General features: G+C 43.9%; 1 protein-coding gene across 3 annotated transcripts in view; it reads right to left on the bottom strand.

Moving 5' to 3' along the window:
• Positions 1-886: 886 nt before the first annotated feature.
• LOC147635467 (putative thimet oligopeptidase) overlaps positions 887-12,304 on the bottom strand; it is a 113,231-nt gene continuing 101,813 nt past the window's right edge. For 2 of the 3 annotated variants that reach the window (XM_086802758.1, XM_086802756.1), the window contains 4 exons: positions 9,562-9,635; positions 9,073-9,180; positions 8,904-8,984; positions 887-1,502 (listed from right to left, as the gene is read on the bottom strand). In XM_086802758.1, the coding sequence (XP_086658884.1) occupies positions 1,383-1,502; positions 8,904-8,984; positions 9,073-9,180; positions 9,562-9,635 (383 nt within the window). In that variant the 3' untranslated portion in view covers positions 887-1,382. The remainder of the gene's footprint in view (positions 1,503-8,903; positions 8,985-9,072; positions 9,181-9,561; positions 9,636-12,304) is intronic. The other variant, XM_086802757.1, reaches the window with a different exon arrangement.

The following is a 12,304-nucleotide window of genomic DNA, read 5'->3' as shown; positions in this document are numbered from 1 at the left end:
TTTGCAAGCATGGAGTGTGGTCTTGATGGTTTGCCCCAGATCATGCAAGAAAACCTCGTATCTCTAGTTGTCCCCAAGGTCGTCAAAAGAGTACTCTATACATTGCCAGCAAAGTTACTAAGGTGTCAAAAAGCCATCCCTTAGTACTGGGGAGTTATTGGAAAGTTGTCTAGAATCATTGTCTGTTAATTACATAGCGACTTGTTAGCCTAGACACACAGTGAAAATCAAGTTAACAAAGGTAACCCCTAACTAGAAATAGATTTGATTTTACCCACCAGTACCCCTATCTTGGTAGATGTGATGCATGAGTGTTACTCAATGTGAGGTGTGAAATATCATCACTTTGGTCTCATTAAGGTGCAGTATGAGGTCCTGATGCCTACAAAACATGTGCGATGCATTCAGTTATCTCTGTAGGGGGGGAGAGAGAGAGAGAGAGAGAGAGAGAGAGAGAGAGAATTAATCTGTTTGTTTAAGTAACGTGTTTCTTTGCTGCTAACAACAAACTGGCAATAAAACAAAGTATACTAGCTGTTTCACTAACTATAAACTAATACATTGGATATCCCATTGCTTTTGGTAAAAAATGGTTGTACATATGATGCACCAGCATTTCCTTAGGAACTGCTTACTTGAACAAGGGTGTTACAAGGTCTTACTTAAAAACCGAAATTAAATCTTCAAGCATTCCTATTCAGTACAGTAAGATACAGATAATCACATTTTTATTTTTTTCTCTAAATGCTACTCATATCCGCTAGAGCTCGTCAAGAATGCATACCACGGAGCTTGGGAATCAAATGAACTTGAAAAGCTAACACTCGCTATTACATTCAAAATGCACACTCCTCTTTACATTTAAAAAAAAAAAACAGCAAGGTGCATAACAATGAATAGTTCATTCGATTTCTCAAACGTAACGACAAGCTCATTGCAAACTCTCTAAAAAAAACCCTGACAACTTGTAGCGTGCGCACATGCAAAGTCATCAAAGAAAAATCATTATGCCAAGAACAATGTGAATGGAGCTGAGTTAAGCTCCCTTCTTGACATTGTGTGACTACTTGTGCAGTCATCCTTAGAAAAGTGGCAGGAAACTGGTCTACTCAATCACCGTGAGACAGCCTTTCTTTTAGGATGACTACTTGTGCAGTCATCCTTAGAAAAGTGGCAGGAAACTGGGTCTATTCAATCACCGTGAGGCAGCCTTTCTTTTAGGCAATAACACCCGACATAAAATACATGTAACTGCACAAGCTAGAGCAGAAAAAATGCTCAGGAGGGGGAAGCTCTCTGTGTCTCTCAAACATACAGCCCTTGCTATCAAGCAACCTCTGAACACCTCACTTTACACAACTCAAAATCAACTCAATCCGTTATCACACATCACTATATTCATTCAATCCATTCAACCTTAAGTAAGCATCAACAGAGGGATCCCGTCCTAGAAACTCCCTCAATATTTGGATAGCATCTTTCGTTGCACCAGGGGCTAGTACCTGCACAGCTTCATATCAACCATTCAGACTGCTGCACGAAGAAGCTAAAATTACAAATACAAAGTGCATAATGGTTTCAAATCGCTGCATTATCAAGCATAAAACTCTAATAGATCCCTAATGTCCCAGCTGTGGGCCCATACAAAGCACACCTTATTGTTTCAGAAACATGAAAGAGACCACCGGGCAAAGACCAAATCCTTATCTGAAGATCCCATATGTCCCAGCTGTGGGCCCATACAAAAGATCCCACAAGTCCTAACTGTGGGCCATTCATAAAGGTATTTAAATTGCTCCAAAAATGTTCAACATCACACAGACCAAATCCTTCCCTGAAGAGGCACTAAAAGCCTTCTTACACCGCAATGTCCAAAAGTGGTCTCTATATAAGCTCATTCTAGATGAAAGTATGGCCAGTTGGACTTGTTTCAATGGCATTCAGTTGTCAAAGCCAATCACTCTTGCTACATCCCCAAAGGACATGACTAGCTTGGTTATACTGATGAGGTTCAAATGTACACACTCACATAGAGACCGCCTGGACCTCTCTTGAGACCATCGAGACCTAGCCACTGGAGTGCCAATACCATGCAGGCACATTGATTTGGACCCAGGGTAAGGACACGGTGATTGGAGATTTGTTTGCCTCAATTGGCCCTCACCACCACAGAGATGGAGTTCGCCGCCTTTGTGGCCTGGACGAGGTGGAGTCGAATCTCCTCCAGGTCCACACCATCGCCTGAGACATCTACTACCAGGTTCTTGTCGGATCCTCCCACTCCTCGCTGGGACCAAGCACACGAGAGGGTGCGGTAACACTTGAAGGCCGTCATCTCGCCCCAGCACTGCAAAGTTTCCCATCTTCAGCTCCACCTCCCCAACCTCACTGTGGCATGCAGACAAGTTTTATCTGCGGTAGGAGCATTCTGGATAATATCTTCACCATCTGGGAGGCAACCGCCACTACGCAAATCTGCCAAGAGAATTCGGCCATCCTTCCCAACTTCGAGAAACCTATAATAGAGTTGACTCGACTTTCTTGAAAGACACCATGATGAGGATGGGCTTTTCAACTGCTTGGATTTGGCTCTATACTCGTCGGCCCACAGCCCAGGTCCTTATCCAAGGGTCAAGGGGAAGTGCTACCCTATCTTGGGACTTGGCCCGCTGGCACCTTGCCTTTTCCTCTTCACCATGGAGGCCATGGGCAGCTTCTTGCCCTCAGCCTATCATCCAGACCCTGGAGGAGATTTTTGATGCCGGGTTCACACATGATACTGCCACTCACTGTTTCAGTTCAGAAGGGAATCTCCAATGGTTTTTCTTGGCAATTGAGGTGTTGTGCCTTGCCTCCTGTGCGCACATAATCTAGCAGAAGTCGACCGGTTTTTGTGGGATCCCTCCACCCCAACCTGGCAACCAATTGATACCTTCCAATGGATTCTCAGGGACACCATGGCGCCATGTTTTGGATGCCAAGTGGGCATCAACATCACCCTAGAGCAACAAATAGCAAGCCCCCCATACCCCCCCGCACGTGCTCAAAAACCCCCTCTTGAGCATTCGGAGAAAGTTGCTTTATTGGAACTCAGCATGGTTATCCCTCCCTAATAGGCAAAGTGGTGGTGGCTAACCAGTTTCTCCTTGCCACCATGTGGTACATTACTTCTTACTTGGCCTTCTCTAGGTCTTGTCATCTAGAAGAGATCATCTGGGTTGCCTACATCTTAAAGCTTCTTTTTGAATTCTTTTGCTTTGCTCCAAACAATTTCTCTAGCTCATCCCAAGCACCCTTCGATGTATCTTGTGATGCAATGTGATGAATAAATCCATCTCCCAATCCTAATGCAATGATAGCTAATCCTTTTTCATTCCAGCTTGACCGTTTGTTCTTTTCATTTCCTTCATCCTCCGGACATTTTTCCCTTCCATTTACAATGCCCCATAGCCCATCCTTCATTAGCATAAATTTAACTTTAACTTGCCATGTGTAGAAGGACTCACTCCCCTTTGAATTTTTCAAGCACAAATGAAGCGGTCATTTTTGGGTTAAGAAGGTCTTAACACTTAAGTACTACTCAAGGTCAATGTCTAATCTCAATACAAGAGGAAATGTAAGTGCTTAGCCTTGATGGATTAATGTGTTTTGATGCATGTGGCATAAGCGTTTCAATATGCTTAAGATATGCTTGAAGTACAAATAATGCCTTGGTGTTTAGAAACATGTGCTCTTCATATATCCCAAATGATAGATAAAAATATGGTAATGCACTTTAAAACACACCTAACTAACTCTCTAATGACTTGGATTAAGACCAAGATTAAAAATTTAATGATAGAATTAAACTTGAGTTTAAAAACTCAAGATACCTTGAGAACCTTCAATGGTAGCTTGACCAACAATTAGGGTTTTCCTTCTTGTGGAGCATAGACGCAACCAATGGCCGTGAGCTCTTAGGAGCTCAAAGAGGACCTTCGGGCGTACAGCTCACGGCCACCAATTTGACTAATTCGTTGTAGAGCAGTGCATGTAGACTCTAGTATGGAGGAAGGCGTGATTTCTCCAAGCGACGGCTTGCAACAGCAATGTTGTCGCTTGTGGGCTCCAAATTCCGGCCTGAGCTTAGGGATTTTAAAGCCCTATTTGTTGCCTTTCTTTTGAATCAATTTGCAAGCAGAATCATGCCCCGTAGCTCCCACAAGATGAGGATAAGCGAGCAATGGTGTGTAGAGCTTGAGACAGCTTTAATGGAGATGAAGGATTAGTGAGTTAATCTTGTGCTGTGTTAGATGAGTGAAAAAATGAAGGTAGAGGCATGGCTCTGATACCTAAGCTCAAGGTAGAGCAAACCATATGAGAAACATGGTTAAGCATGTTGATTAAGATAATGCAAAAATGATTAAGCTAATAACAAGATAAAGACCAATGATTAATCATAAACCCACATAATCTCATTATATTAGCTTGATCCACGTACATGCTTATATAGCTCTCATTTACATGTTCCATGCACCCTTGTGCCATCCTTGTGTTTATAATTGCTCACACTACATGTTCTCCCTTGCACTTTCCATGTGCTACCTTTTTTACCTTTCACTTCACCTTTTGCCAATGACCATACAAATCAACCTTCGCCAATGTACCCTTAGTCTATTCCTCTTTCTAATATGCATGCTCCTCCCCTTGCTCTATTCATGTTACACCCTCACACATTGCATTTCTCAACAAAACAAGCTCACCCACCTTCGCTCTAGGCATTTCCTAGGAGCTCGTTCCCACATCTGTTGGAGGCACCTCCTCAGTCAACTCAGGGCCAGCTCAATAAAACAATTCATGGCATCGTTTTTGTGCGCTCCTCCCCCCCTCTTTTCCAATACACAGCACAAGAAACTTGCTAGTCTCCAAGATGGCAACCGCCTTAGCCTCCACATGGACTCAACCATATCATAGGATTGGCCGATCTAAGTAGTCTCTCCTTCCTCTCTACATGAATCACCTCATTTTGTAGGTTCGACACTCACCTGGCGATGTCTGCCATCTAGGACAACGCTTTCCCTTAAGCTCTTGCAGTTGGCAGTAATACGTGAGGCATAACGGAAGCTTTTAATGGTGATAAAGGAGTGCGTTGATTCCCTGATTTGGGAAAAGATTATGAAAGAGACACAAAAGAATAGGAAGCGCAACAACCAACCACCCCCCCCCCCCCCTTTCTTCCCGCGGGCGGTGCGTCCAAAGAGAAGAGAATAAGGAGCATACACAATACACTGTACAGGCTCCCGATCCCCCCTCTGAAGAGAGTATTTTCTTGAATTGCTGCAAGAGAATGAGTACAAAATAATGGACTGTTTGCTGTCCAAACTGACAACTCACCTGACTTAGGGTTTTACCATAGAGAATCTCTCTCTTCCTTAACTTGATGGCTGCCTGGGATTGAAAAGTACAACTCCTCTGCTGTAGGCCACCAAGGAACTTGTGAGAATCTGCGTTTACAGCAGAGCTGAGAACACCTGTACCTGCACCCAGCACCCTGCTTCTGGCTTGCATTTATGATTTCACTGGCTTGCTGCCAGGAGGCTAAAGCTCCAACACATGAAGAGAACAATTGCAAAATGGGCTTATGGGCAACAAACGCAACACTATATAATGCTCTATATGCTGGTCAGCCAGCACCTATAGACCGACTATGGGCAGTTCAAACAAATTGTCATTTTCATGCATTTGTTCCCTTTGCATGGGGCGCCCTTTTGCTGGCCAGCCAACGCCCCTTTTTGCTTGGGCAATTGAACACCCAATGCTGTGGTAAGGTGCCTGGAACACTAGTCAGGTCAATTAGAAAGTCTAGTATCTGCGTGTGCAAAAGCCTTTTGTCCAAGGTCACTAGCAAGGTCACAGGAGGATCAAATGTGCAATTACGACAGCCCATAGGCACCCCCTCCATCACCTGTACATCATTAAAGCTTGCAAGTGGGGTACATTTGACATTTGCAGGACTTACACATTGACTGGACCCTAGACCTAGATGGTACCTAGAGACATGTCTTGGACGAGGGCTCACAAAATGCATGGTGCCCATCTAAAAATGAGTCAAGTGTATTGGTTAGCTAGAATGGCCATATGGCACCCTAGTACAATAGGTGTGCTTGTGACATCCTCTCCTGTTTAGATTAATGGTGGGAATTACACTGTGTCACATGCACCCTCCACTGGGGTACACAGTGACACACTGGCACGATCATCAATGCAGCAGACTTTCAAGAGAAGTGGCCCCTTCAAACATCTCTGAACGGTGTCCCCGCTATCCCCGGACCCCATCAGCCACAAAGTTTGTCCATCCTCTTTGGGAGAGGGCCCCATTGGAAGTCGTGTGCCTCTTACGTTTAATTCCTTGGACTGCCTTCTTTTCTCTTCCTCGAATGTTGCCATCATAATCTTATCTATCTCAATTGGTGGATGCATCTTTGTGACCTCCACCCAACTGGATTCCAGCCTTTCTTCAAACTGAGCTTACTCTTCCTTCATGACTGATTTAGTGGTAGCTACCTCTTCCTTGGATTTGTTGGATTCGTTGTGTTCCTGCTGCCATCGCTTTCTTGGCATCCTCTAGCTCCCTTTGTAACTTCTCATTGGCTTCTCCTAGCTCAGCAATCTCCATTGCTAGGGCTTCTTGTGCTCGTATTTCCCCGTCCTCCCTAAGGACATGTATGTCTTCTTTGCATTTAGCCATGCATTCCATCATGCATTCCTCTTTGAAGCGTTCCATTTCTTGGCACATTTGGGCATGTAACTCTGCCTTGAATGCCTCTAGATCCTTGTTCATTTCCTCCTTCCACAAGATGCCTTGATTCTTGAGGTCTGCTAGCTGTTTCTCATCCTACTTTAGGACTCTTGTCCATGTTCTTTTTCTGGTCAACCAGGGAGCTCTTCAAGCTCGTCTCCACCTTGTTTATCTCATCAAACAACTGTACCTCAAGGCCCATTTGACAAAGAGGGGAGAAAGGTAGAGGAGGGAAAATGGAGAAATCCAAGAACCAAGATCAAGAAAATCAAGAAAACCAAGAACCTCCATCAAGAAAAGCAAAGAGAGAGAGAGAGAGAGAGAGAGAGAGAGAGAGAGAGAGTTATATTAACGTCTACAAAAGGCCAAAATGACCTATGAGACCAAAAGGATTACATCATGTCCATGGAATACCTCATCTTGAGTACTAAAATGAAAGAAAGAGAGAGAGAGAGACGAACCCTAAAAAGTAGAAAATGAAACCTTGAACTGCAGCAAAACCCTACAATGCACATAGAAACCCTAAATCACAAGGCAACCATGGTTCAAGAACCCTAAAGTGCAGAGTGAAACCCTAAAGTTCAGGAGAAACCCTAAAACGCAAGTAGAAACCCTAAAACACAGGGAAGCCATGATGTTGAAACCCTCAAAAGCAAGAAAATCCTAAAACGCAGCCTAAAATCCTAAAACGATCTCATGAGAGCGAGAAAGAGAAAGAGAAAGAGAAAGAGAAAGAGAAAGTTGTATTAACGTCTTCAAAAGGCCAAAATGACCTATGAGACCAAAAGGTTACATCATATCCATGAGGTACATCATCTTGGGTACAAAATAGTAATGAAGAAAGATAACAAAAAATCTAGAACTTTAAAATCTGATCTAGGTACATGCGTAGAGAGCTCTCATATCACCCTAATACATCCCTCATGGGCCGCTGTGTCATGGTGCTCAAGGTGTTAAAACTGAGCTGGCGCGAGAAGGTCCTGCGATGATGGGAGATGATGGCCCGGATCTTCCTGTGGTGGCGTGGCCGTGGGCGAGGGCCATGGGGTCTAGGGCGTCGAGCTTTGCATAACTCAGAGGCTCTGTCGAGTGTCACACCTCTCGGCCGAGCTCCTACACTAGCCTGTGGTCTAGGTATGATGAGTGGATCGTCCCTCGGAGTGCTAGTATGGAAGAAGTCGGTGAGAGCTCTCTGTGCTGGTCCTCGAGCAAGTACAGCTGATCTGGATCTCACTAAGGACTCCCTGTGTCTATGGAGCTCTAGAAGAAAAAGTCCGAGGCATCTCTAATCCGGGAAGTCCATGATCCTGGAAAGTGGTCCGAACCCAACTCGGAAGAGGCAGTGGAGAGAGAGAGAGAGAGAGAGAGAGAGAGAGAGAGAGAGAGGCCGAAATGACCTATAAGACCAAAAGATTACATCATGTCCATGGAATACATCAGCATGGGTCCCAAAAGTAAAAGCAAGGAACAAGAGCTGAAATGCCAAAGATGATCCCAATACAAAGGGCGCCAAACTCTCACATCACCCTAAAACATCCCAAATCGGGCACTGCATCATGGTACCCAATGTAGTGAAGCTGAGCCGGCGGGAGAAAGTCCTGTGGTGGGTGTGAAATGATGGCTGTGATCTGGTGGCGTGAGTGTGGGCAGGGGCCATGGGGTCAAGGGCGTCCGGCTCTGCCTAGCTCAATGGCTCTGTCTAATGTCATGCCTCTCGGCCGGGGTCCTGCGTCAACCTGGAGGTCGAGTGTAGATGGTGAATCTGCTCTCAGGGAAGAAGTCAGTGAGAGCTCTCTATACTAGTCCTCGTGCATGTGCAGCTGGTCTAGGCCGCAATAAGGATTCCCTGTGTCTGCTGAGCTTCAGAAGGAAGAGCCCCAGGCATCTCTGGTTTGGGAAATCCGTGTTCTTGGAAAGTGGTCCAAATCCATCTCCGAAAAGGCAGTGGAAACTCTCCCTGATCTCATAGTATATGGAGAGAAAGAAAGAAAGATATATTAAGCGTCTACTAAAGACCCAATGGGCCTATGAGACCAAAGTGATACACTAATGTCCATGGCATATCTCAAGAGCGAGAGAGAGAGAGAGAGAGAGAGAGAGAGAGAGAGAGTTGTGTTGCACAAACCTTGTTTCTGTACTCCATGCCCGAGATGTTGTTCATGAGATTTCCTTTAAACTTCGTCTCGAACATATCCGCTGCAAATACCTGTTTCAGAGATGGAGGTCCAGAAGTAACAAATTCAAAATAGAAAACTTGTTATACTGCACACTTAAACTAATCCTAAGAAAAATACCTCACTCCACAGATAGCCATAACAAATGGCATCAAAGCCACCCGACATAAGATGCAATGTAGACGCCGCAAGATTTGTCCCTTCTAGCATCGGCATGCCCAAGACAACCTTTGGTCAACCAAACAATCGGATTCAACACAGAATCACATATCCCTAAACCTAGAAACACTGGCTGGTAGTTGTGGAAAATAAAATAGCAAATTAATGCAGGATACACAACATTATCCCCCACCCATTACCCGCACACGGGGGGCGGGGGGGGGGGGGTGGGGAGCAGGGCATATTGACCACTTGTAAGGGATGAGCAGGCAATCTCGCCCCTCTCAACTCCACGATCGTCCCCCACCAGCAGGCAGTTGGAATGTTCAATGACCCGCATAAACATCATTATTTCTTACGGTTGTAAACCCCAGTGAAATCCCTGCTGCAGTGAGGTTTCAATGGTGTTGAACACATAAACGCTTAACACAACCCTTCAAGAGAAGGTACCTCAGGATACAGCTTTCTAAGGACAAGTTCCGTGTTGACTTTCTCCTCTGTATGTAGAATCTGATCAAATAGTCCTGCCAATCCCCAAAAATTAAATGAATGCTCTTTCTAATCTACATGCATGCATTAACCCACACACTTTTTTTTTTTTTGTAAAACTAGTTGAAATTGCATTATATCATAAATGTACAAAAGGGTTTGACATCAGGAGGATGTCCAAAACCTAGAACTTAAAAACAGCAGTAAAAAAGTTCAACGCAAGATCAGGGCAGTGCTCAAGAAAAGAGCCTATGCCCTATCCATCAGAAACAGTAAAAGAAAAGCTGAACACAAGAAACATCCAAATCTCCCTCATGCACGGCATCATATAAGGACTGCCGCGACGAGGCTCGGAAGAACTCATAAGGGTGCTGAAGGGGTGAATTCAGATATGTATGATTTCGCTGTAGCCAGAGGGTCCATAAGGCCCAGTATCTGATCCAATGGAAGAAAAGAGAATACTGTGACAAAGAAGCTGATAAGGTGCCAAACATCCAGAAAGACTTGTAGAACCTGTGTGCAGGAAATCTGAGAGATAAAAAATAGGAGATCTTGTCCAGAAGGTTTCTGGAATATGAACAAGACCACAATAAATGCGGAACACTCTCAGTAATATGATGACATCTTGGACAAATAGGAGAGGCAATCCTTCTTTGAGCCAATTTCACTCCCACTGGAAAAATACCGACAATGCATCTCCAGAGAAAGAGTCTCTGTTTCAATGGCATTTTCAACTTCCATATCAATGTCAGTTTTGCTTTCCACCAAGCTAAAGACTTATCCAGATGCCAAAGAGAATTAGCATGTTGAGCAATCCATGGAGGAGGTAATATCAACAGATAAGCCTGTATAGAAGTCAATAGATGCAAAGATTGAGAGGATAATCTTGAACCTGAAGACTGAAGATGCCAATCTTGAAGCCTGTCTCTTACATCCAATGTTGGAATTGGAATGAAAGGATGTAAGAGATTTGCAATAGCTTTCCATATAGATCTATGATGCATCCCAAGATTGTATTGTTGGCATGCTGCCGGAAAAGAAAGAATTTGCCCCGTAGTATCCACTACGTCGTCAATGAACCGGATGCCCAATTTCATAAGATTGTAAGCTCTGATTGGTTGTTGTACAGCAAGGGGAGAGTAAAAAACAGCACTCCAATGTATGCTTTCCATTCGAAGCGAGGAAGTTATAGAAGCAGGATGGGGAGACCATTTGATGCGAGAGAGCACTTTCTTCCAATCCTGAATCAAGGAAGTAGAAAATGGACAACCAGGGATTTTACCTTGAAATTTGCCAAGCACTACTTCCGATGGATCAACCAACCAGCGACCATAAGCATTTGTGCGCATCCAACCACACAGAATTGCCAACATGATAGACCACGGCTGCTCTTGTTGAAAAAAGGTTTTGAGCATAGTGATCTTTCTTGCCAGCACATGAAATTTGATGTTTATAATATTCAAACCACCATGCATTTTTGGAGAGCAAAGCAGGTCCATTTTGAGCAACCTTAAAGCTTTTTTATGAAGCTTAGTTTTCCAAAAAATCTCCATGGCTTGAGACATAAAAGAAGAAAGATCTCGAGATGACTAATGTAAGAGAGGAAGGTAGAATTGGACATAAGCCAAAACAATGGACTGAACAATTCGAAGCCGTACATGTAATGGCCAAGTGGAGATCTTCCAATATTCTAATTTGTCCTTAATTTTGTTTAGCACCCAAGATATTTGTTGCTTATTTCTGATTTTCCAGCCAATGGGATAGCCCAAGTGTCTTACTATGTTTTCCGGATAAATAATCTGGTCGGGCCACAGGATAGCATGCCAATCACAATGCTTGAGAGGTAAGAGTTTTGATTTCTGAAAATTAATTTTTAAATCAGCTGCCAACCCAAAATCTGAAAGAGTATCCATCAATAGACGAAGCTCCAAAGGACTGTTCTTTGGCATGAAGAATGAATCATCTGCATAAGCCTGTGCAATGAAAGGCCGTGAACCAGAAATCTGAAGCCCCTCTAACTGTCTAGTATCAACCAGACGATCCATGTAAAGAAGCAAAGGATGCGAAGCAATAGCATAGAACAGAGCACTGAGAGGGCATCCCTGTCGAACTGATCGTTCTAGAGTCCAAGACTCAGACAAATGTTTCCCTATAAAGCATTGAGCAGTGGAATCTGAGTAAAGCCAATATATGACATTAACTAGCTTTGGCCCAAAACCAAGTTTAGACATGATTTGAGAAACATAATCCCATTGCACCGTATCAAATGCCTTTGCCACATCCACCTGCATGACCAAGACATCTTGAGCAGAGTATTTTGCATATTCCATTGCAATGAGAGTATTGGAGATATTATCATGTATATGCCTTCTTGGAACAAAACCATGTTGTCTGGGATGAAGTCCATCATGAAGGATATCCTTTATTCGGTGTACCAACATTTTAGCAATAAGTTTATATATAACAGGCATCAAAGTGATAGGCCTCCAGTCATCCATTGTTTCAGACAGAGGTTTTTTGGGCAGAAGCTTAACCAGACCATGCTTCCAAGCTGAGGGAAGATGTTGATGCTGCCAGGCTACATTAACGAGCTTCAAGATTGGACCCTTCAATTCAGTCCAGAAGGCTACAAAAATTCAACTGTCAAACCATCCCAACCTGGGGATTTATGTTTACCCAAATGCTTGAGGGCTTCATCCAATTC

The sequence above is a fragment of the Cibotium barometz genome, chromosome 9, assembly GCF_041138505.1.
Source record: "Cibotium barometz isolate CiBa-2024 chromosome 9, ASM4113850v1, whole genome shotgun sequence".
Classification (NCBI taxonomy): Eukaryota; Viridiplantae; Streptophyta; class Polypodiopsida; order Cyatheales; family Cibotiaceae; genus Cibotium; species Cibotium barometz.
The sequence above is the reverse complement of the archived record's forward strand: the minus strand, read 5'-3'. Positions and strand labels throughout refer to the sequence as shown.